Source organism: Gymnogyps californianus, chromosome 7, assembly GCF_018139145.2.
Source record: "Gymnogyps californianus isolate 813 chromosome 7, ASM1813914v2, whole genome shotgun sequence".
NCBI lineage: Eukaryota > Metazoa > Chordata > Aves > Accipitriformes > Cathartidae > Gymnogyps > Gymnogyps californianus.
This window is the reverse complement of record NC_059477.1, coordinates 25637314-25662783: the sequence shown is the minus strand read 5'-3', so window position 1 is coordinate 25662783 and position 25470 is coordinate 25637314. Positions and strand designations below refer to the sequence as shown.

General features: G+C 37.0%; 1 protein-coding gene across 4 annotated transcripts in view; it reads right to left on the bottom strand.

Annotated features, from left to right (window-relative positions):
• RBMS1 (RNA binding motif single stranded interacting protein 1) overlaps positions 1-25470 on the bottom strand; it is a 148799-nt gene that overhangs the window by 18082 nt on the left and 105247 nt on the right. For all 4 annotated transcript variants that reach the window (XM_050899611.1, XM_050899612.1, XM_050899613.1 and 1 more), the window contains exons 3-6: positions 23295-23353; positions 20352-20443; positions 8147-8304; positions 4796-4875 (exon numbers count right to left, since the gene is read on the bottom strand). In XM_050899611.1, the coding sequence (XP_050755568.1) occupies positions 4796-4875; positions 8147-8304; positions 20352-20443; positions 23295-23353 (389 nt within the window). The remainder of the gene's footprint in view (positions 1-4795; positions 4876-8146; positions 8305-20351; positions 20444-23294; positions 23354-25470) is intronic.

Genomic DNA, 25470 nt, shown 5'->3' with positions numbered 1-25470 from the left:
CTTGACTTTACATGGCTAATTTTATCAACTTTTCAATAAACCCTGCTTTCAGATATTAAAAAATACAACAAAATAGTTTTAAAATACTATTCTTTTAATCAGTTTTCAATTAAACTGCATCTTTTAGTGACTTTCATTGCTTATTTTCTAGTGACAAAGCATATGGGACTAATGAATTCTGACACTAAAACATCACTTTAATGTTAGAGCAAGGCTGTACAGCTAGAAACTTTTGCCAAAAGCTGTGGGAATTAAAAAAGAAGTTGTGCAACCCAAGATCTCAGTAGCTTTATGAGATGTTTAAAGAGAAACGAAATATATACTCTTCACCATCCTAACCTTCCCTTAAACGCAGTGCTCAGGGTTACATTTCTTTAATAATTTACACAAGGTTTAATAATTTGTGACAGGAGTATATTTTCAGTGGTTTTAAGTAACATTTTTCTTTTCTATTCCAATGTTGCTTCTTAAAACTAAGCAGCAATTACAAACTATGAGAATTAGAGCAGTAAAAGCTTCTAATCTTTGATCTAATGGGTAAAATATCTTGGTTCCTCTGCCTTCAGTGTGACAATCAGGAGTAACACCAGCACTGTGACCTCTTGATACCCTTCAGCAGTGGTTTTCAGACTGTGGTTCATGGATTATTTCTAAAGGATCTGTGAAAGATAACTAAGAAATGTGAGTTTATTGTCAAGCAGCTTAAATTCACTATACAGAGATCTGCAGTGCTGGATACTTTGTAAAGGTAAGCAAATAGAAAAAGCTCAAAAATGACTGCCACCAGATAACTACTTCAAGGCTCCATTTTCACTCCTCTCCTGCACTAGAAAGATGTCCAAGATCAGAATAATTTCAAACAGTAGTGTCTACCATACCTGGTGGACCTCTTCCTAGTCTACAGTCAAGAGCACAGGCAGGCTCTCACACCTCTCTTCAACTTCGTCCCTAAAACAGAATCTGAGTGACCAATATCTTTACGGGAAGAGGAGGGGTGGGTGGGTCATGGATAACCTATGATTTTTGGGTCATCACCATAACCCACCATTCCTGAAGCAAAAATGGTACGGGCTGCTCAGCAAAAATGCTCTCTACCTTACACTCATTAAAACAAAATCACTTAGGTTATTTTTTCAGTAAAAGAAATATTAAATAATCCATACGGCCTATACAACAGGCATAAAACTTTTGTAACTTTTTAACTTCCCTATTTTTTATTTTAAATGCGAGACAAATACACTCAGACTTACACATACCTTACGTATTCTACAGCATAACTGCTTTATGTAATTATTTATATAATTATTCTCATGTATCATCATGCAGCTACATGCTGCTGTGATAGGGAGGAGATGCCTTTCATGATTTTGCCCAGCAGATCATTTCTACAATCGTTATGGGTCCAACACACGACAAAAAGACAGCAAACATTAAGTATCATCTTTAGGGGAGGGAGGCTAAGTATGCTGCTCTGTCCTCACGACTCATCTTCTGTGTTCTGGCTCCTTATACTAGTCTAGTGTCTGTTTCCTCCAATTCAGGTCATAAGGTTCACATTTCACAGGAGAATAGAAAAGCTTTAAATATCACATTATGAACTGAAAACAATAATTCTTTAAAGAGAAAAGTAGAACTAAATGCAAAAGTTATTTCAAGATTATAGCAATCATGTAATAAACATACAGTTGACAAGGGAATTAAATAAAAAAATCAAAGTCCTGAGAGAAATGGACAGAAAGTCCTAGTCCATAAACAGAACAAACTATTACAATAACTTATATAACAAAAGTACAAACCCGAACTAGAACAAATGGTGAAACTAATATACCACTCCTAGGAGTTTTAGGATTATACCAACTTGCACTGCATTTGAAATTGCTCTCTGAGCTAATCTTCCTTCTTCCTCACTGAAGACAAACAAGGACACACTAAATATTGAATATATTTCATTAAGCTAATATGGAGCAGGGAAATAAAGCTTGAATAGTTCGTTACATCTGGATTCAGCTTGCTCAGTATCATCAATGCCCAGTCACTCGCTCAATTCTACAGCTGACGCTTTTGTGACCACCCTGTGCTACCCTTGGCCCTCTCAGATTCCTAGACGTTTTTCTGTTCTGTCTTCTCATGCTCCAGAGGAGGTTTCACCTATGCTTTCTATAACTGCGTTTAACCCATTCTTCCATTTAAACCCAAACCGAGTTAAAATAACAAAGCTGCATTATGAAAGCATGTTTTTGTTGAACAGATGTTCTTCCTCCCACACCTATTTCATTACAGGCCCGTCTCTCCTACCCTCCTCATCCTGATAACAGTGTTTTTATAGCCAGCTCCCTTTGCTGATTTTAGCCACGTTTCTAGGACACAATGATTTAATTTAAACATAGTTCCACTTCTACGATTTTATTTTGCATGTATTTGAACTTGCTCCTCTATAACCCCGAAGGATGCTAATCTATTTCAAAACCTTTTCCTAATCTTTGTTTGTCCAAGAGCTTTCCCACTACGTCCACTTTTCTCTGTGCAGGTAGTCCCAGCTGCCCCATGACTCCGCCCCACTTTTTGGCAGATTGCAGCACATTATTATGCATAAGCTGCATTATTGGACATGTGCTTGCTATGTGGTGAGGAACTCCAGGAAGAATTTGAACTTCATAAAAACCTTTCCAAGGAACAATACAACTTCACAGCACCAGCATGGAAAAGTAGAGTTGGGGCTGTACCCTATACAACAAAATTGAAGGTCTTCAATAAACAAGGTTCTCACCACTCCCTTATGCACCTAATTATTTGTTGCATTTTTCAGTGTCATGGAGGGTGCGACTCATCTCACTTAACTGACTTTCAGACATTTAGAGTTATCTATTTCTGAGCAACTCATCTAGACACTCTTTGTAACCACAAGGACAGCTGACAGCAAAGATACATCAGTCTCTGGAGGTGCGTGCTTCTTTACCTATTCTACAGAGAGCCTAGATGACTACTTTGCCAAGTAAGCATTAGAAGTTAAAAGTCCATGAGGTGGATTACATCTTGAGACCCCTCTTTAGTTTCCACTTTCTGACAATCACCAGTTCTGTGCAAATTTCTTGTCCCTAATTAATCACACTTTTCTGGTAAATATTTTCCTCCACACTGCAGAAATCATTCTTACAATTCCGTGCAGCAACTTTTTATTTCTACCTGGTTGAACCTGATCATATAAGGGTGCAACTCCAGCTTCAGCAACAGCCCGCCAGAGGCAGAGCATGATTAGCAACGACACGCTTGACAGCTCATTTGTTGAGAACGGGATAATGCAAGTGAAAATAAAAATGAGCAAACTAAAAAGCACCAATAGGTTCTGTTAGGGTTTTTTTACTGGCTCTAATTGAATAGAAACCCCTATAAGTTAATTTGAACTCTTGGTTTCTCCATACTTTTTACTCTTAATTATGTCCAAGCCATAGCAGCACTATAAAACTAATCACGGAGGGTGGATCAGAGCACAGTCAGCATTCAGAGAAAATTGTTCCATAATGTCCTTGCCTCTAAAGGGATTTTCCATCTCATAAAACACAGATTGCTAAATATATGAAATAGAAAAATCAATGTTACAGCCCCTATGTAGAACAAAGTTTTAACTAAATAATCTCGGCAATCAATCCCAATGCAAAGGGTCTGCAAAAGCCAAGCCAGGGAAGTCAAAACCCTGCATTAGATTAGTGTTGGTGAAGGGAGTGGTTTCCTGTGCTCTGAAGCAGCTTTCCATCCCTACTGCAGCACAGACTGCCTCAAACCGGAGTAATCTTTCAGGGATGAGGCATATGTAGTTTTACTAAACAAGCCACATTCTTGTCTGCCTGCAGAGGGCTGCGTTCCTCCTCCTTGGTGTCAGGGTCTGGCTGCAAAGAACATTTCACCAGCGGGACAAAGGTGGCTTCAGCAACCACATCAACAATGTAATTTGTAAAATTCCCACTTGGCATTCTCAATAAAATGGTTACCGAAAGCTGCCTGGAATGTCAGGCATGTATTCTTTCCTCCTTTATTGTCCTCTTTTGTTTCTATTTTACTCTGCTGCTCTGAATTTCCTTTCCTCATTTTTACATGTTTATGGAATATATGTTTTGTCTCTTAGAAACAGTGCTGACAAAGCAAGTAAACTGATGAGGAACTCGGTGTGACAACAAAATTGCCCTACATAGCTTCTCTGCATTTTGCCTTGCACAATATTTCTAGAAGTAGCATTCTTCGTTGACCTCCTTCCGTCTTCCTGAAGAACCTCAAAGCCTATGTTGACTTGAGAGTCACAGCTCCCCAGTGAGTGAAAGTGCCTGGCGTTAAGGCACTGCTGCAGAATCTATTTTTTTCCTAATCAAATCTTTTTTTGAAAATTACTTCCAAAAAATCATCAACAGATGGCAAAAGCAGTCCATTTTTTGCCTCTCAAAAAAACCTGTCCGTGGACAATCAGCCAAATTCTTTTCTGATACACACACAACACATACTCATCTCCTGACTTGAACTGGGATTATGTGGGATGTAAACTTGTGCATAGCTGGCTTAAGGCATCTTAGCTGCTTGTCTGTCTGCTAGGAGAGAACACTACTAGATTCCTAGAAAAGGTTTACAGTAGAAAAGTGATATACTGTGTTCCAAGTGAGCAAGTATTACAGTCATCCAACAAGACACAGTTTCATTTTAATAAGCTTGCCTCTGAATGAGAAGCCAGATACAACAATCAGTGTAACAGGCTTCCACTATGTAAGCAGTAACCCATTCATACATCTTGTTAGAAATATATGCAACATACCAGAAACTCCTGCTGGTGTCTTTATGAATTTTCCATTAAAATGAGCAATCACTGCTTCACATTTTTCTGTTGACTCCATCCTAAGAAAACAAAGAATAATTTACATAAATTAAACACTCATTCAGATTCCCATGTTTGTGATTTTTTAAAAGTATATTTCTTGCTTTTTCTTGCTTCACTTTTGTGGCTTGCTTTCCCATGTGTGAGCAACAGAAAAGATGTTTTCTAAGAACACACAACTTCAGAAAGGTAAAACTAAACTCAGTTAACATTTTATGCGCTCTGAGGCCAAAGTCAGTGCCAAACTGCAAATACAATACCCTTATTTACTTAGAAATTAGGCAGAACATAACTTGGACAGCTATAGTACAAAGTACCTATGCTGTCTTGAAGGAAGCAGAAAGACTGATGCACAATCATTCATAACTGAATCCTTAGTGTCCATGATACATACAGCAAATGTTAATGCCACTTTTGATAGAGGATTCTGAAGTGTCTGTACAGTTTAAGAGTAATAAGCTCAAATATAAACATGCCTGACCGCATGACGCAAACTGCCTTTGCAGCTTTTAGCTTATACATATCACCCCAACTAAATGATGTACCTGTCTCTTATTTGTCTCCAAGTTACCTTCAAAACAGGAACCAATAACAGAATAGCTATGACAACTACTGAGAATTTATCCAGCTTCCTGAGCAGGTTTGTGCACTTATGATGTCTAAACCAGACTTAATAGACTGGGTGGACTACTGGTGAGCTAGTGCTAGTCTGGGAGTGGCTCTGTAGGTTGCAGCTACATCCTTACATTGCAATGTAGATGTGTCAGTCCTAACTGCCAGCTTGGACTAAGTTGCAACAGATGACTGAGACATGCAAGTATAACAAAATTTATTTTAAAAGAAGAATATATTTTGCAACTGTCTGCAACATGATGTTTGGATAATGTTGAACAGAGATTTTCTTTTTATTTGTTCATTAAGTTCTGTAATTCAGATCCACAAATTAGGCCAATGGCCTCAGCAGCAAAGAAGCAGTACTCAAAATTACTGTCTTGGCACCTTTTTAATTCTGATAGCCTTTCTGAACAGGCCGACAAAATATAGTCATAGACAACAACCAAAATCATCAAAACACCAGACTGAACAAGAAGTTTTCCTCATGGTTTCAAAAATACCTTCTAGAGAATTTTCAGAAGTTCTGGATTGTTGGATCTGCATCAAAGAAATCTAATTTTTTTGTCTCACATGAAAAAAACAATATAATTCAGTTTCAGACTCAAGTCTGGACTTGATAAAATATATTACCCCTTATTAACCTAGTAAAATGCTCCCAAAGGCAAGAAATTAAAATCTTTATTTAATGTCTACATGTTTCTTGGACAATTTAACTAATATTTATCCAAAAATGTTCCAATACCTACCTTGCAGAAGGAGAGAAATTCTGATTAGATATGACAGCAATAGTTTATTCTATAAATTACGTATAATATATGTATGTGTATAAATAAATATGTATATAAAAATAACTTCACGTTTATGTATATATATATAAAAAACATGTAATGTATAATACAGAACCTATTGAGAAAATACTTACTTTAAAACTAATCTCTTTTAATGTCTTCAATACAAGCAAAGTTTTGGATACACACAAGTCTTTTGGACTTTTACATAGAATTCTAAAACTCTTCCGGCTATATTAGAATAAAAGCATTCCGAAAACACCACTGATTCAAGTTAGAGTTGGTAAGCAAGTTTAGGGAGAAAAGACTGAATAAATTCATAATGCCTACCGAGATTTAGCTTGAGTGTTACTGGATTCTGCCCTTCATAGTACCAAGAAGCGAAAGCTACATTTAAGCAAGTATCAGTATTTTTCAAAATTAGTAAATATAACTTTTGGATATATATTGCTTTGTACGTAATCCAAAACAACATACACACATTCTGTGTATGCTTGTATGGAGTTCACGCTCAAACACTCATGCATATGCTTATAAGAAAAAAAGAAAATACAAGTGTATAAATGAAATCAAAATGCCCAATTAAATTTACACTAAAAATATTACAAATACTTATTGATTTATTTAAAGGGGACAGGAAGAAATTTTGGCAGAAACCAATCTTGGTCGTTTTGCACTCTTAAATAAAGGAATATCATCCCATTGTTTCTAATTTTGTTCCTTTGTTGTATCTTCTTGAAACTGGACAGTCTGCCAAGCAAATAAGGGGGTGGGGGTGGGGATTTAAAAGAAGAAAAATAAAAATCACAGTGCTGTGAACTACCCATAGCCAACTCACAGGGAAACCAATCCCTAAAAATTTTGGCTTCACCAGGAGATATAATTTGTTCAGTTCTTTTCTGTGCACTAATTTTAGATTCTGCTATTTGTTCAAATACAGAGCTATTGTAATATTGGCTGAACATCTGAATTACTGGAATTTGACTGTTGACAGAGATTTTACAACATATTTTGAGAATCTCAATTCTTTGCTCAAAGCATGCCCCTATTTTTGATGATAGAAAACTCCAATCTAAAGCCTCCAAATTTTGATTGCCATACTAGGTTTAAAGCAGGACTTAATAAGAGATAGAAAAGTATTAGAAAGGCACAGTCAGGCTTCAATGAAGAGACCCTGGAACAAATAACTGAATTAACTAGAGAAAAAGTAGACTCACATGGACAGAATATTTGGGAGGTATCTACTAATTTATGGAAAATACTTGTTCTTGTTGATTTGGGAGAGATATTTGACAGAGCTGTCAAATATTTTAAGGTGAGATTTACTGTAAGTCAATAAAAATATTTTCTTTCCCAGATGACAATATGTTAATGAGCCTGAAAATTCAAAGGGCTGACGTTCAAAGGGCAATGATGAGTTGATTTGCTTAGAGGAACTAATGAAGAAAAAGAAAGAAAAAAAAGGGGGGGGGGGTGAGGTGTTGTTCTTTATGGTCTCCTGTCTCAAATTCAAGCCTCAAAAGCCAGAAAAGTCACAGGAGAAGTCTCTGTGCAGCACTGCATAACTCTTGCTTACTGCCGGTTCAAGGATAGAGGAGAAAGGAGAAGTACAGAGAAGAGGGGAAGCAGTGGAGAGTGAACTCTTATTTTAGATAGTTTTCCAACAAGAGCAAGAGATTCAGATTTAGCCATCTAAGCGAGACGAGACACAGACAGATTTGCTTTATCAAAGGAAGAATTAACAAAACTCTGCTGGTATCTCCATCTAGATCTCCCTTTTCTTTAAAAGCTTGATTATTTTCAATAATTTCTGCCTTTTCCTCCTATTCCTGCCTTTTCAATTAAAAAAGGAAAAAAGCTGCCAGCATGGCTAACGCCACTGAAGTACCTTGCAAAGCCAACACCACGGCTTGTCCCACTTGAGTCTCGCAGTATCCTCGTAGAGATAACCTGCCCAAACGGTTTCAGCATGTTCTCAAGCTCCTGCTCATCCATTGAAAGCGGCAAATTGGAAATGTATAAGTTAGTCGGGTCTTGTTCTTGTTGCTGAAAGAAAATTAAAAGCAATTGTTATTGCTGTTGCCACTGGAAAGACATTTTGAATATAAAATATAACAACAATTATATATAACTACTGGTACAGATTTTTACTTCTCAGGCCCCTCTCTAAAGGCTGCTCTTCCCTAGTATTAGTGACCTCCATCTTCTGTTACTGTATACAGCATTCCTGAGAAAGCTCCCCTCCTCCTATTACTGCTGACAATGACATTTTTAAGTGGAGATAAAGGTGAATAATCGACCAGTTTATAGTCCGTGTTACAACTTCATGTTTCAGATTTTTCTGAAAGGAAAAAAAAAAGGCAAAAAGATGATAAAGGAAAGAAATTAGCTGACAAGGAAATACAAGACTGGTGGAAAGAGCTAAAAAAAAGCCAGATGTAAACTAAAAAAAAGATTGGAATGACAATTTGAAAATAATACGGGGGAAAAGGAGACGATGCATTTAAAAGTACGTACATTGCCAAAATACTACCACAAGAATAGGCTGATACACACAGAAGTGAGTGGGACACTGTCCTCTTCTCCCACACATGAACGTTTTTGAGTTTTCACCAAACTTTTGTATTGTCTGAATGCATAATGTAAAAGTCTTCCAAAAACTTTCTCTACAAACAGACAAAATGACAGAGGAGGGCAGCCAGGAGATGAGCGATTACGGAGGAGAAAAATTTAGTCAGGTCTTTGCCATTCCCTTGACCTTAGGCTATCTACTTTGTGTGATGTATATATGTACCATGAAATTCCATCTCAAAGAAACATTTTTGTTGAAATTGATAGTTTCCAGTGTTTGTCTACAGATTCTCCAGCTGTGGTTAGGGAGCATCTCTCTCATACTGCTAATTGCTGGCCATGTTCCGTGATGAAATACATTCTTAATCTACATAGATCTATATGACTTGGCCCCTACAGTTGTGCAAAATGTCAATGTCATCGTTGTGGCTCCCTATATAGATCTAAGTCTCTGCAGGATGCATTATATTCAGTAGAACTTTTTTGGCATTAGGAATGATATAATCTGAAACAAATACAATTTTGTTGGCATAGTCCTCAGCATATTTTCATTCTGTACAAGAGGGCTAACTCGCTTACAGGGAAGTTTGAATCAAACCAGAAAACAAAAAACAAAATCACAACACTTGCCTACTGGAATTAAAGCATTTATTAAAGTGATTATAGCTGTACGGGTGGTGGTATCTTCTTATGCAGATTAGGCATCAATTTGTCCTTAAACTGCCCTTATATTAACAATATCTCAGTACCTTTGGTAGCATATTGCATAATTTAATAACTTGCTATCCTGGATATCACCTCTCAGTTGGGGTTGGTTTTCCCTAGGACAAAAAAAGAAAAGGAGTTGGGGCTGGGGGGGGAGGTCGTGCCTTTTAGGCACAGAAATGAATTATCCTGTTCCAAAAACTAATGAAACTTAAAAATGGGGAAAAAAATTCTATGCTTATGGACCTTCACTATTTGCATTTTTACCCCAAGTCTCACATTCAGTTAGACAGGGCTAATGTTTTGAATTTTTCTGTAAGGGTTTTTTAAGAAATTTCAGCATCAAAGGACCTATAAAAGGGAAATGTGCTCCCACTACATCCTCCTGATCTGCATGCTATGCCACTGATATGACTGTAATTCCTAGCCACACTGAAATCCCACATACCTTACAAAACACAAACTTTTCCAAGTGCCCAAGTGTTGTTCTCATCAGTCCCTTTACAGTCCATTACAAATGGCATTTGACTACCATGTATGTTTTTTCCTTTTGTTATCTAGTGGAAATATCCCCCCTCCCAAAATAATACTGAATCTATACAGTACACATAGAAGTTCATTATTTAAATTATCTTAGAATAACTAACTTCCTTTTCATATTAGAAAAATCAGCAGAAAGAGAAGACAAGAAAATAGAATCACTGAGAGGCCAGAGCTACATTAATATTCATTGCTGGGCAGCATTCAACCATAAGGGAAAACCTATCTTACAGTAGTTACATCTTTGACATACAGTTCAAATTTCCTCAGGTAGGAATGTGAGATGAAGACAGCTTTCACATTTTCAGAATTAGTTTGTTACTTAGGTCGTATTAGCCAATTTTGTTTTGCACATTGAGATATGTAGGCTTACTTCCTTCTTTAATGAGCACCATTAACAAAAGCTTTATAGCAGGTTTCAGCCATGGGCATTACAAAACTGCATTTGTAGCTATAGCATAACTTCCTGAAACTCCGAATAGTATTTGAAAGGAAAAATTTTGGATTTTTTACTTTTTATTATAAACTGTAAAATAGATTGCACACAAATATCCTAAAACTTCCCTAAATAACCTAAGACAGCATACAAGCTGGAAAATCAGACCCTTTGCATATTTTCATCCAACTTGCTAATGTTTTTATTCTATAACAACAGAAAGTCTGAATTATATTATAAAAATGTTCTCATTAAAAAGCCTAACAACATTTGGAAAGATTAAAAAATGCCCCATTTCGTTCACACTAATAAAAATGTAATTTACATGCAAAAAAGAAATGCTTACATTCAGAAACACCTAATAGAGAAAGAAATTCAGTCAACTGCAGAATGTCAGAGCAATCTGTTTTATTCAGGTAACTGGGTAGATCACATTCCCCTTCTCTCAGGCTCCTATTCCAGCCTAGGGCGTTACCACACTTTTGCATTATACAGGCAGTGTGTTCAGGATGAGAGATCATGAGCTTTCCTTGCCAAAAGGAACACAAAGACCTACTGGGGATTCACTGTAACACATGAAGATCTTCCTCCATACATGCTGGGAAGCTCGATTCTTGTACTTATCCACCCAGCAGAGAAAACTTCATGCCATAAAATCATGTAACAACATCATTAGAGAAGGGAACGCTAAACTTTGAAAGAGTATTAGCAACTTTACCACTAACTCACATTGCAAATCCCTTAGGAAATGAGGAAAAAAAAAGTGCATCTGAGGAAATTGTTCTGAGGAAATTGCTTTCTCTGAACAGAAAGCATTTTGTGACAGAAAGATTTGACTTGTGCCCCATGAAACAATCCATATTTTGCATTAGTAACTATTGAGGTTTGGTCAGGTGCATGCTGAATGGGTGACTGGAAAGGACTTACTTCTACTTTCTTGACCCTATCTCTATGTCACAGTCTATTACAGCCTGAATACTCCCAGGGATTCAGTTATTTCTGCTTTTGATCCTTCAACGGGACATACTGACCACAGTGGAAAAAGGGGAGTTTGAAGATATTTCTACATATGTCCATAGCTAGAACTGGTAAAGATGGCAGACATGGGAGAGGAAGAGCAAAGAAGCAGCCAACGGATGAGGATGTCACACTGAAATCCTGGAATACGAGTTGAAGTTTCGTTCATCTAATTCTCCAAGAACAAAATAGTTGAAATGCCAACAAACGCGTTCCACAGTGCACCAAGGTTTTATCTGCACTGCAGGTGCAAACCCACAGCCGCCCTGGGGAGTGGCAGCAGTTCAGCTATAAGGACAAATCACATAATATCTCAAGTTGGAAGGGACCCTTACGGATCATCGAGTCCAACTAGGTCAGGACAGATTAATTTAATCCACTTCTTCACTTTGCAGGAAAAAAAAAAAAAAAAAGACTGCCATTGGTTCTCAAAAGAGCTCATTTACAATACTAAGATAATACTGTTGGGGTAGACCTAAAGCAAGACTGAACTCTTTATAGAGTGTATTTGGAATTTTGTACAGTTTGGCAGTGGAAAAATTATACCTATTAATGTGCAAAACACCTCCTCTCCTCCTGTTAATTACTTACATCACCGTGAAGCTTCTGTCATCTCCACAAGACTACTAAACCTTAAAACAGCTATCTGGGTACGTTTTAGATCATAAGCAGCAAGTCATTTTCTTCCCCTTAGAACATGCTAGATTTCCAAGCTGACTTCCAAATGGCAACCACAACTAGGACTCCCCATCCATCTTTATCCTGTCTTACACAAAAGGCACCGTACAAACAGATGTTTGTTTTTATACAAGGTTTTGGCATGGAAAATGGTTAAACAGTTAAAAATTCAGGAAGTTAGGACAGAGACAAACTTTTTAACTCATCCCTCTGTCTCTCTGGCAAACAGCAGTTTAATATATTAAGTTCTGTGACTTCGTTCCTTACTAAAACCTATCTCACCATAGTTTAATTCACATGGTTATTACAAGTTCTGTTTCAGAAGAGAAAAATAATTCCTTTGATATCTAAGTTTCTCATTTTTATTCTGGAATTCAGCAAAAAAGTGAAACTGACAAAAATATCTGCAAACATAACAACTCAGCTCAAACCTTGCTTATACACTATAATTGTTCTAAGTGCTTTCAAAGGTAACGTTTCTTCCTGTGCTTAAAATCCATGAAATCATATAAGCTGCTTTCACCTTAGAAATCTTAAATCTCTTGAAATTATTTGTACCATTTTATGGGAATGATCAAAAAGAATTACGAAAGTCAGTGGAGAGCTTCCTACTTTAGGGTAGCAAGCTAACATTAAAATATAAACCACTGAACCACTGAGATTTTTTCTTTTTTTTTTTAATTCTACATGATTTAGGAAAACTGCTTAATTTGAGAGTCTTCATATCTCATGCAGGGTCTCCTCAGTTAACAGAGCCTTCAGCAGGTCCTGAAAGACACTGAAAGTGCTCAATATTTGCAGATTATGGGCAATGTCAGGGAATTTGTGGGCTACTGTAAGTATCCATATCACCAAGAAAACGAGGAAGTCTTATTTTTAGCAATTCCCATCAGCAAGTTTCTATAGGTCTTTTCTCATCAAACACCTTTAGCTGCATCTCCAGAACTTCTCTAACAGAACATAATAATACAAAGATGCAGAACAGTGCTTTTGCAGATTTATGTACTTCTTATTCCTAAAAGGCACTTACAGCACTAACTTAATAAGCTGACTACAAGATACAGTATTTCTCATAAAAGGGATAGGAATAATCAACTGCTAATATTCATTTTTGTAGAAAGAGGTGATCAGGAGTCCTACATAATGTGAAATGCTCTACCATCATCTGAAAGAAATTAACAAAAACCTCCCTCTGCGTGTGGAACCATTCCTAAATTGCAACCAAGAAACTTGGCAAAACGATAAGACATCTGTTTTCTCTTGCTCTGTGTAAGGTCAGAACAAACAGATAGCCATTCAGAAACATGTGACTAGGCACTGCTCACAGCATGGAAGATCCTCTGGCTGATAGGGAAGGGATTAAATGCTTGTCTGCCTTCGTATAGAAACTACTTTAAAATTTACAATTGGCCTGTGTCTCACTGAAATGTCTGTTTTAGCCACAGTTTTAATACTGTCTGACCACAGACTGTTAACAAGACAATTCAGGGGAAAAATCACTACCATAATCTTCATTTGTTCTTCAGAATTGCATAAACACTATATATGATTAATAAGCTAAACATTTTAATTCATTTTCACAGGCACATCTGTATTACAAAGAGGAATAAGAACTGTATGAAAAGGAATTTTTAACTACAATAAGCATTGTGTTCAAGTTTGCAATCAGACTATCACTGCAATCATACATTCCCTTTTTATTCCTTGGCATTCTTGCTTTCCCTTTGCTAGAAGGGCACCAGGGTGCTCCCTGGGAGTTCTGCATGTTGCTCATGGATGCCACCGTTTTCAACAGAAAGCTGAATGAGCCCACCATGGTTCATAACAGGGCACTGGACCCTTGTCTGAACAAGCCACAGCGCTGCTTAGCAACTGAGGTAAGACTTTTGACGGTTGAAGCTGTGTACTCAAGGGAAGTGGTTGTTAACCGTCTCATTTAATGCACGTGCAATTCTTGAAATGACGGTCATTTAAGCCCCCAGGTAAGCAAAATTTGGCCTACCTTCAACTTATTTTATAATTACTTTTAAGAACTTTTACAAATAAAAGGAGGAAAATTGATTATATTTACTTAAAATAGTCTATTACAGTAGGATTTAATACTATTGCCTACAGAAAGTACTACCAACTAGGTAAAAAGAAAACTTTTTTTACAAGACAGTTGCTAAAAACTGCTGTAGAAATCTGCTTGAGTTAGCTCCTGTTTGCCTGTCATCTGTTCTTTGGCATTCAGAAGCCCAGATGCAGAAGGAAAAAAAATTGCAGTATGCCTACCTTCTCTGGTTAGATTAAGTGCACTAGCTACCATGGTAACCTAAACTTATTTTCTTACTTTACTCTGCAGGAATGAAAACCGATTTAATTCTCCAGAAGGTTGCCACAGCGAAGACAAGTACAAAAAGCAATACATTATTAGAAGTCATAAAAGTTAGCTGTTTCTCATTTTTGCTAACTCAAAACCATGTTCTTCATCAGCAACATAAAGGAAGACTGCCTTTAATACATTATGTTTAATAGCTGTGGAAAAGCCTTGATTTCTGTTACAGAGATCAGGAGAAGTGGCTAAACAGCCCTTCCCTCCCAAAAACGCCATAGGCTGTGCAGTTCACTTTATACCATGTGACAGTTCATTGTTTCCAAATATGCTCAGGAAAAAAGTCACCTAAACTAAGTTTAGAATATAAAAAAAAACGCTCCTGCATTGAACTTAACTGGAAAGAAAGATAAAGCTACCAGCACATGGGGAGTGCTTCACAGTTCTGCCTTTGTAACCATTAGTAAAAAATACAAAGATTACAAATTCATGTCATCTCTGGGTTCTGGAGGATCAATGTGAACTCAGACAATGGGCTAATATTTATCACAAACTAAAAACCACCCCCATGTAATGAGTTTCAGAGAGTTTGGTCTGTTGCTTTGAGGGCCAACAGACCGCTCCAGAAAACAGAAATTGTATCTTAAGAATGGTGGAAGAGTCGGTATATGATGGTACAACATACTTTGCATTGTTATCACAAGCATCCTTCTGACACAATTTGAGTAAGAAACAATTCTGAAGATGGCTCTAATTTTTCGCAAAAGCCTAAAATATCTGAAAATATTTAGTGATTTGTTAATGTGAGAGCTAATACAATATAAGCAGGAGCATACTTAATTGTGTCAGTGGAAGTAAAGATTTTAAGGAGGAGGAAATTACAACATTGTGAATCTGAAGCCCTAAGTCCTAAAAATGTGCGACTGTGGGGAAATCTTTGAATGTATAAACAATGAGTCTTCCCCCAAAAATGCACATTAGTACATGGAAGAGTATTCCTTGGCTCAAATTAACGAGTTTCTTGACCACAGAAATCTTCCACGTCCATGGACTACTTTCATGGGTTCTATTATAAGTGGCATACATTTACTAAAGGTAAGTTTGTGCTTCCATAGGAAAAAAAAAATTAGGAAAACACAAACTGGAAAAGAATGAATATCACTTGTTTAAGTTATAAATGATCTTGACAATCTTACAGCAAATTGTACATATGGAAGAACTAAAAATCTCATAAATAGAGAGAATAGAGGAGACATGAAGGAAGGCAAGGTCTTCAACAACATAAAGTCTAGAGGACCAGGCTCACTGACTGTATAGCAGTTGTGTTGGACTTGGATGGTTAAATCATCTTAAAGGGAGGACACTACACTAATTTTAAGGACAGGGCTGAAATACAACTGTGAGAACACTGGAACGTGTGCTAATCCTTCCTGTGATGCTGAAAGTACATTACAAGTTCTTTGCAAAAAGTGGTAACTCCATACATAGAACAGTTTTAGTAGATATAAGCCTTTCACTATATTACCTTAGGAATTTGTTAACCTACCATGAGCTAGCAATATGGCCATACAAATGTCACTGCCGTGTCAGAAAGGAAGTTGTTTAGCACTTGAACTCTGAGCTGCCGCAGCCAGGCTGGTATTCTAGCTGGCTTGTGTATCTCTACATTGCTGTCAGTACAATATAGATATTCTCTAGCTGACTTTATCTGGGCTGCAAACACAACCATTCTCCTCTTGGCTTAAGTTTACTAGTTAGAAAGATGAGAACAACTGCATTTTTTATTAGCCATTCTTATTCAATAGTTCTTTTTTACCTTTTGTATTTACACATTAGTTTACATCCAGTAGAATAAGAATTAAATTCAACTTTCCATTTAAAAGGGCCACTTTTCCAATCATCTGAAACACAGTTACTTCAGTAACTACGTTAACTCAGTTGAATATCATTTGATGAGACAGAACTTTGTCTGAGCACTGACTCAAATGCCTTATGTTAAGTTCAAGGTCAAAAACCTACGAGAATTTAGGTGACTCATATCTCCATAGCATATAGACCTCACCATCTCTAAAACATCCCTTACAGATTCTCTGTTTTTTAAATCTCCATTTGAAATGCCAATATACAGTAGATTTTCTGTGTGCATCTATCCTCCTATACCAAGTCATTTGCTATCTGCTCTGAACAGCGTAGAAACCTACAGTTATCTCACTGATTTTACCTGTGGGGTGGGGGGAAGAGAAGAGACACAGTTCCCAGAAAATTCACTCTGACAGCAACCATAACTTTTCTAACAAAGAAAACGGGCAGAGCTTTTCAATACTACTACTAATGTCACCTAAGAATGCACAGCTCTGCAAAATCAGAGCTTTTGAACTTATTATTATTGGTTTATTATCAAAGCACTCCTCTAGGAGTAAGGACAACACACTAATTACATTAAAGAAATTTTGAGAAATTAAAATGAATGAAAATAAAAATTAGACACTCACCAGTTACTAACTAGCTTAGAAATAACAGTATTCTTGCAAGACATGTATCTGCTCCTTCCGTACCTTATCTCTAGAGTAAGAGATAAGCTGTTGGTTTTGTACTAGGTTCCGAAACAAGCTGGCTACCACTACAGCTCACATCATCTCCTGATCCCTTTCCACAGGCACTTGTACACCCTGAAAAAGACGACTGACAAGCCTGAACACTGGTAATACTCAACTGGAAGAGAGGAGAGGGGCAATAGCCCATAACCTCCATTCTAAATTTCTATCCAAAAGCTACTCCCATCCCCTGGCAATGCAGTATCATCTTATTTAAGCTCTTAGCAGCATTATCTGACCAACAGGAATCGTTGGAGGCATTTCTGTTTCAATGGTGACTGGAAGATACTGTTAACCAGCACAGAGCAAAACACTTCCCAAGTTGCTTCATCTTAGTCAAGCACTGCCAATTCAGATCTCGGAAAGAGCAGAATAATTGAAGACATATTGTTTCTTGAGCGATGGTCTGACACTGGGTTCCTTCGCTGACACTATCATCGTGACACCTCCTGAGAGGTGGCCACTTCTCCACCAACAGTGACCCCCCTGGAACGGATTTGGCAGGATTTGGCCTGAAGCCATGTCTCGGGCCCCAGGCCCTTCTGGTCTGCTCAGCAATAGCTGAAACATAACAGGCAAGACTAGATTTTTCTGGAGTCAGATCAACTTGGAAGCAGACCGCTGAGTACAGCATGATCTTACACCATGGACAGGAAAAGCTCACAATGTCAAATATTTGAATTTGTCTCTACAAAACAAACAACAAAGGTTTTAATACGTATAGTCTGAACCACTTCTACTAAACTAGGATTTGTAGATGAAGTTGCTGACATAAGTAATTTTTAACTCACCAACATATAGCTACAGCAGGACACCGCAAAAAGGGGTTTACAGCAGCCACAGTCAGCACAAGGCTTCAGCAATAACATTTTCCTTCCCCTTCAGCTGCTGCGGGTCAGGGACTACCACCGCATCTGGGAGGAGGGCGAGAATACTGAGGAGCGGTGCTGCTGGCTGACACCCTGGGCACAGCGTAGTAACAACGCCTTCCCACAGACAAATCCCACCAACACGCATTTATTTCTCTTTGAAACTGAAGCAGTTGTAGTGGTCAGTAAGGAAATCCATCGGCCAGACAGCCAAGAAACTGTCCTCCAAATCTTTCTCTGTGACATTCAGGCTAAAGCCTGAACAGTTTCACTGCAAGACCACCACTTCATGGCACAGGTGGTGACACGCAAAAGGATAAAATATTAAATACACAAACACAAGTAAACTTTTATAGTGTCTTGCATGTGAAGAGTCTGATTTGCTAATCTTGCCAAAACAACTGTGACTGGCAATTCCCAGTTTGGAGCGTCCAAGTGGAGATAGGATTTTTCAGACAAAAGGAGAGTAGCACTGCCCAGAAAAAAAAAAAATCCAATGGCTCAAAATAGACAAAAATCAAAGCACTCAAACTCTTAGTCACTTGTGACTGTTTGTTGTGGTACTGTTCATTGAGTTGGCTTTGGGATTGGTTTCTTTAATAATTCAAACACTCTTTCCATGTTAAGAAGCAGAACAACAAGTTTCACTGGAATGTTACAGTTACAAATTTCCCGCAGGTCACCAGGCTTGATACAGTATCAGAAAAATCAATCAAAACTGTCAGGTATTATGGTGCGCATTCTTTCATTAATGCTAACAGAAAGAAATATTAGCAATATTGCAACTAACTGTCAGAGGAAATGAGTCAGAAAAATATACTATGGGAAAAATTAAGAAACTATTCATTAGATTACTATAGTGAATTATTAGAGCTTCTCCATCTACTCAAGAATACAATTAAATCAGACATCAAAATTCACTAGCAAAATGAATTTACATGACTTCACATTCTCTTTTCTCCCCTCCTACCTAGATATCATATCCATAGGATGGCAGACAGAGGCTTTGAAAAATCTGGTGTATACTTTAAAGTGATCACCTAAAAACTAAAGATTAATTAAAAGGTCTTTATTAAGCTTATATAAAACCTTATAAAAAGAAAAAAAAAAACCGAACAAACCAAGTGTTTTCCAGTAAGCATGTATGTTTGTGTCATGGCTGCAATGAAACATGCATTAAGTATGAAACATATGGTTTCCATTTTGTTGCCCTGGAATCCATCCAAAGACATTTTATGTTGTTAGCTTAACTGTTCTCCTCAGTTGAGAAGCTGTGGAAAATCTCATCTGAAAAAAATCTGTACCTAATGGATAACTATAAAAGATTTGCTAGATCTGCAGCAGACTACTTTATTTAAAAAAGCCTCTGAGATTACTAGTTAATTACTGGATTTTTTTTAATTAGAATATAATTTTCAAACTAAAAAAATTTTGCTTGAAGAGGTACCACAAATTACATGAACAGATTATGTCTGTAATATTTTCTTTATTTAATAAATTTGTAGCGGTGTTTATGGCACTCTATTGGAACCAGGCCATCTGACCTAACAAGAACACATGACAAAATCATTACTAATGTATCACCTCCCTGATTTTATAGATTTGAGAAACTTATCTTATGCTGAAAGAGCACTGCTCTGAAGATCATTTTGGCTAATAACCTGATTCAGAGGCAAGGATCAGTAAAAACGAGAGAAAAAGAAGAAAGATCATATTTCTTTATTTTTAATAATGCTTGGGTTTGCCCTGATGCAGAAATAGGTTGTCAAAGAGTTGGCTAAGAATTTCAAGACATCTATCATGAATGCCCAGATTTAAATTTTAGTTACATTAACAGAAAATATACTAGAAAGGCTGAAGACAAAGTCACAAGGTTAAATTTTGCCATGCTGTGCTTAAAAATTCATCCCCAAATTGCGAGGCTGCTAACCTCAGTAACAACAAGCAGGCAACGTATAAAACCTTTCATACCTTTGTGCTGTAAACTATTTCAGCTATTGACTTGTTTCAGGAATTAACATGTTGTATTTAAACAGTTAAGCCTGCTGTAGTTCTTAGAATTTATTGCTAATCTTTCTTTTGATGAAGCCAATGGAAAAATAGTATCATGAATAAATTGATAAATCCAACCAGATCGGTTTGGAGACTTTACCATACTATATTTCTTTTCTTCATTAGTTGAGATGATTTGGGATACGGCAGTCAAAAGCCCCCATTTTGTTACCTTAATATATCATGTGGCTTGAGGACTGTGCTCTCTGTAAAGGGCCTGCAACTTGAAAATTCACATTGCCGATGCTCTGATGAGATGAACAAGCTTGTTCATCTTCACAACCCATGGCAAGAATTAGCTGGTTATTTTAACTCACCTTTGCCATCTGTGCTTGGACTCCACTAGCCTTTAAAGCAGAAACTGCCTTCTGAGCAGCTGCCGGGCTGTCAAAGTCAACAAAACCGTAACCTGAAATATAAAACATATTTCATTAACGAGACAGCAATCAGCTTATAATCAAACAGTTCATATGCTACTAGCACGGTTATTTAGTACAATTTTCTTGTTGATGAAAAGGGCCAATTTGAACTCCAAAGTTCTTCATGTAGTCCCAAAAAAACCAATCTACCAAAGTCCTTCAACCTCAAATTGGTGGGGACCTACCCTAGTGGAACAAATCGATTTCCATGCCCAGTCATTATCAGGATTTTGTCCAAACTGCTAACAAGTAATATGGTAATTTGCTTTGTATTATCTGGTATGTATCTTCTAAGAGCAAATGTGACATCATCAGTTTATTTCATAGAGATCACTGAGTAAAGCATAATCTGTTAATTTTTCTAAACTAAATTCTTAGTCCAGTTTGAATAAGTGATGAATAAGCCTCTAAGTTACACATCTTTTACTCAAAACTAGGAGAGGAATTTAGTTTAAAAGATGCATATCTACTGCATCATAACCCAATTTTTGGTGAATTAGTTACTTCACTGTATATACATAAAAGACAGTTAAATTTAAAAAGTGAGTGAAAACCCAGCTTCAGTGAAATCAAATGAGTTTTTCCCATTGTTGTTACTGAAACCAGAATGTAAAAAATTGTCCTGAAAGCATTTTCTATGCCATATAATGCAATCGTTAAATGTTAAAGTAAACCCAAAGTTAACTGTAACAATTTCCATATATTTGCAATAACTTCTTTTCTTATTCTGAACAACAATGTACAGCTAATGGATTCCAGGACATCTGAACAGCAATATACCTTGGCCTTTACAGACACTGAGCTTACAGGCTGGGATTTTTAATGCAACCTGGGAGTTGGATGCTGAAGTCTCACCAAAAGGCAGTCAGAGTTTGGAAGCTGCTTCCCCTAGATGTTATTGCAAACCTCATGCTGCATTTTTCAACCCTCTTCCTTCTCACCAGTGAACCACCTCAAATATTAAAGAAATCCCTCTCCAATGTCTAAGTTGCATTAAAAAAAAACCAAACAACACCCGCAACAATGAAAAAAAACTCTAGAGGAGTAGAAAACTGAATTATTTCTTCAGAAGGTAACAGTATTCTCTTGCAATATGTCTATACTGAGGACAAAAAGGTTGTTTAAAGATATAACTGAACCAGCTTTAAAGTCCTTAACTTGGGAAAAACAACTCGAGCAGCCTTGTACATCAGTGCAAGCTTATTTAACCTGCCAAGAAGCTGAAGAAAGCAGCATATTGTTCTGTGTAACATGTGGTGTTGTGGACTGTTAAATCTTGACATGAAACAGAGTGAATTAGCTCATATCAAGTTTTGTGCTGCCAAGGCAAAACTAGCTTTCCATACCCATGACAGCCTAGGTTATCAACACCACCACACTGCAGGGTGCAATACAGACGAAGTTACATACTGATACTAAGCATGCCATCAAAGCTGGCTTTGCCATCTTCTAGATGATACATAAACTCAATTGCTCGTTGTTCCTGTTTAAATCCCATGGTATGTTTTTTTTTTTGGCAAGAGCCAGAGATGCTGTCAATCTTTTGGTTAAATTCCAGTTAGGTATCTGCATTCTGCCTACTTATGTTCCTACTGCAATTTCAATGACATGCAGTGAGCTTCCCTGCAGCCTTAACTTGCGGCGTATTGTTACACTAGACTGTTAGTTACTGCTTTTCACCAGTGAGATTTAAAATCTGTATTGGAAAAGTCAGCTTAAATCTCCTAAAACATTAATGTGAGAATTTCTGTATCACTGAAAGAGTTACTGAAGTCTTCAGGAACTGGGGGAATGGACAGACTAAATCAGTTAAGTGCTGTCATAGGTATTAATGAATTAAAGTAATTGAAACGGCCATCTCCTCTTTCCTAGTCACAATATATGCAGATAACATCTGCATACAAGCTAGGAAAAAAATTTTCTAGAAATTTCAGTTTCTGAACTGTCAGCACCCCTTTAACTGCTTAAGATGGGGAGCTGAGAAGCTATGCCCCTGCACTGCTTCCAAGTTCTACACAAAACCTGTGTCTTTGTTAACAATGAACTCTCCTCTCCTGCCTCTGCCTATCAGCTTTATGCTCATTCAATGAGCTTTATGCTTATTAACATTGCTAAATCAGCTGACTTAATTCTTCACTTTGCTTAGAAATTATCCTCTTAATTGTAAAAACGAAAGTCTGAAATCTGGTATTTCAGTGTCTGCTACCACACCTTCTCCCACCATACACATTGCTGGGATATGATCTCACTGCAATTGCAATGAGTGATGAAAATCAGTGAACCGATGTATCCAGCTTATCTAAAGGAGTTCTAATTTTTTTCCAGCTGCAATTACTTTGGTGAAAACGAACCCTCTCTTTGCTCCCAATACATTCAATAGCATATACCAAAACACAATTAGAGTACTGGAACATGTAGTTAAGTGCTGCTTTAAACTACTCTAATCAATGGAGCTGAGGTCCACAAAATATAAAATTTTTTCAGATGCTTAGTACAGTTGAATGGTCTTCTGTAAGCTTCCCTAGTTTCTCCAGGCAAAAGAGGAAAAGCTGCTTTTAACTCCATTTTTGTTTTCAAAATAGAGGTGAACTGCCAGCCAGCAATGTGCACTCCGGCTTGGCTGCACCACTGACATAGGCTGTCTGCCAGCTCCACTGGAAACAAATGTAGTGAATACACCGACCATGGGCAAAAATAAGACTAGTTTAGGAATAAGAAGAAAAAAAAATTAAAATAAAAAAAGGTTAAAAGCACTTCAAATACAACATTAGTGTATTTTATAGAATCAATTAGGACTTTCAGACTTTCAGGTGAATGTAATATAAAGGCAAATATACATACCTTTGCATTTGTTTGTTGTCTTATCCAAAATAGCCTTTGTGGATACAATTTTCCCATACCTAAAATGTATTATACATACGTAAGGAAAATGAGAAAAGAACGTCCTATTACAACACATACCCAATTCACATTATTTTATATCCTATTACCCTTTACTTTTAACAAAATGGAATAATATATAGACTATATAATTATATAATGAAAACTCATACATAGATGGAAGTGACAAAAAAGATCAACAATTTCAAGGATGATCTTGTTCTATTCTCCCTATGTTCTCAGTGGCACAGCAGAATCACAAAACAAGCCAGAGAAAAAGTACTTTACAGAGAAGAATACAATACAGTTAAAATCCTGGTACATATAAGAAACCACGTTTTAGACACAAGCTTGGACTCTCTCAGTATATATACCAGATAAAGCAGACAAGCTGCCTTGTCAGTGCTAGACTTGCTAATTAACATGGTACGGCAAAAAAAAAAAAAAAAACAAAACACAATAAACCAACAGTAAAAAACTTAGCTATCTCTTCCCCCCCCGACAAACACAAAAAGGTTAAAAACTCTGTTCTGGAAGGTGACAAGTGCAAGTCAGATTTATGAAAGATGATCAGCAAAAGTGGTAAAAATTTTTTTGTATTCTTAAAGTGGAAAATTGAAATGTAAACAATTTCAACTAAAACCAAAATATCCCTCAGGAAAGTTTCAATTTTCTTTTTGCCACTGCCTGTTCCTCAGCTTCTCAATAACTGGGCAGCCCAGGTGCCAATCTGCTACACAGTCCAAAGGTGAGCACCCAGACATCTAAGAGCAATTAAGCTCGGGAAACAGGCGGACAGCAATCCAGCTATAGGAACGATTGCTGTTTCTGAAGTGCTCTGCAAAGTTTATCAGTATTAGGTTTTTTGATCAAATTTAGAGTAGAATTTGTTGCTGCTGGTGAAAACTTGCGGTTTTCTTTGGAAGTCAAATCCCAGTTTCAATTTAAAAAAAAGCAACTCCCTTGGCCTGCATCAGCAGTGGAATCGGAAATGGAGCACCGGTTTCCCAAGTTTCTTATCACAACCTTCTGTTTGCTTGTGAACTACACTGATACAGTGCTGTGAGTATACAAGAGAGAAACGATGCAACACGAGTTTGTTTTCACATGAGAATATAATGTAACTTATTACATTAACAGGTAACCTAAGCACTGTCTGCTAAGAGGTTCTTTATTATTGTACAAGAACCCAAAATGAACTGAAAATTATGAGAAATGTTATCAGCATAAGAAAGTGGAATTTGGGGAAGAATGACGTTTTTCCAGTTCACCTGCTAAATATAACTTCAACGGAATATCATTGCAAAAAGATATTATTTCAAAAGACAACTAAATTTCTGCAGTAGCTGTATTAGTCTTAAAAGTTCTCCAAAATATATAAGAAGTCTAATAAATAAAGTTAAGCTTAGAGTACTCAAATAACTGTTCACTTGCAAAATGGTAGTTATTCAAGGATGAAGCCTATTTACAAAGTACTTTCCTGCTAAAGAACATTTAAATACATGTTTCAGTGTAGTTATCACTCTTTGTGACCAGTTTCAAGCACCTTCTGTTTATTCAATGAGTTATTGTATGGCTTCAAATAGTTGCAAGGGTGTAAACCTGGGACACTAGCCACTAGGTGTTGGCTTCCTTATTGTATCTGAAATTGTGAGCATCTACACTGATATAAAATAGAACTGTCCATCTATAGCCTAAAAATGTACAAGCATCAATGAAAATCAGTGCATACCTAAATATAAAATGCTAGAAGCTGTAATAAAGCAATAGAAATTGTGCCTAATAGTTGGAGCAGGTACTTCCTTATTAGTGCCACTTATTTTCCAAATATGTCATTCCATTTAGAAAGCTCTATAGTCTGCAAGTCAAACTTCTCAAACTTTCTTCAGAATTTTTCCAAGCGCAGAGTAAACGTACATGTTATAAATGAGAGAGGCAAACTGTTCAGGGACAGTGCTCTTCAAGATCCACTAAACTCTTGTGTCTCAAGTTGCTTGTACCCAGAATTACATTTGACAGCCAGCATTCTCCATATCCTATCAGCTTCCCTAAGCTTCTTAAAGTGAAGAGCTATATAACCTTTTGTGGGAAAAAATCCCTGAAGGATGATCTTGCCCCTGCTACTGTTTCAGTTCTT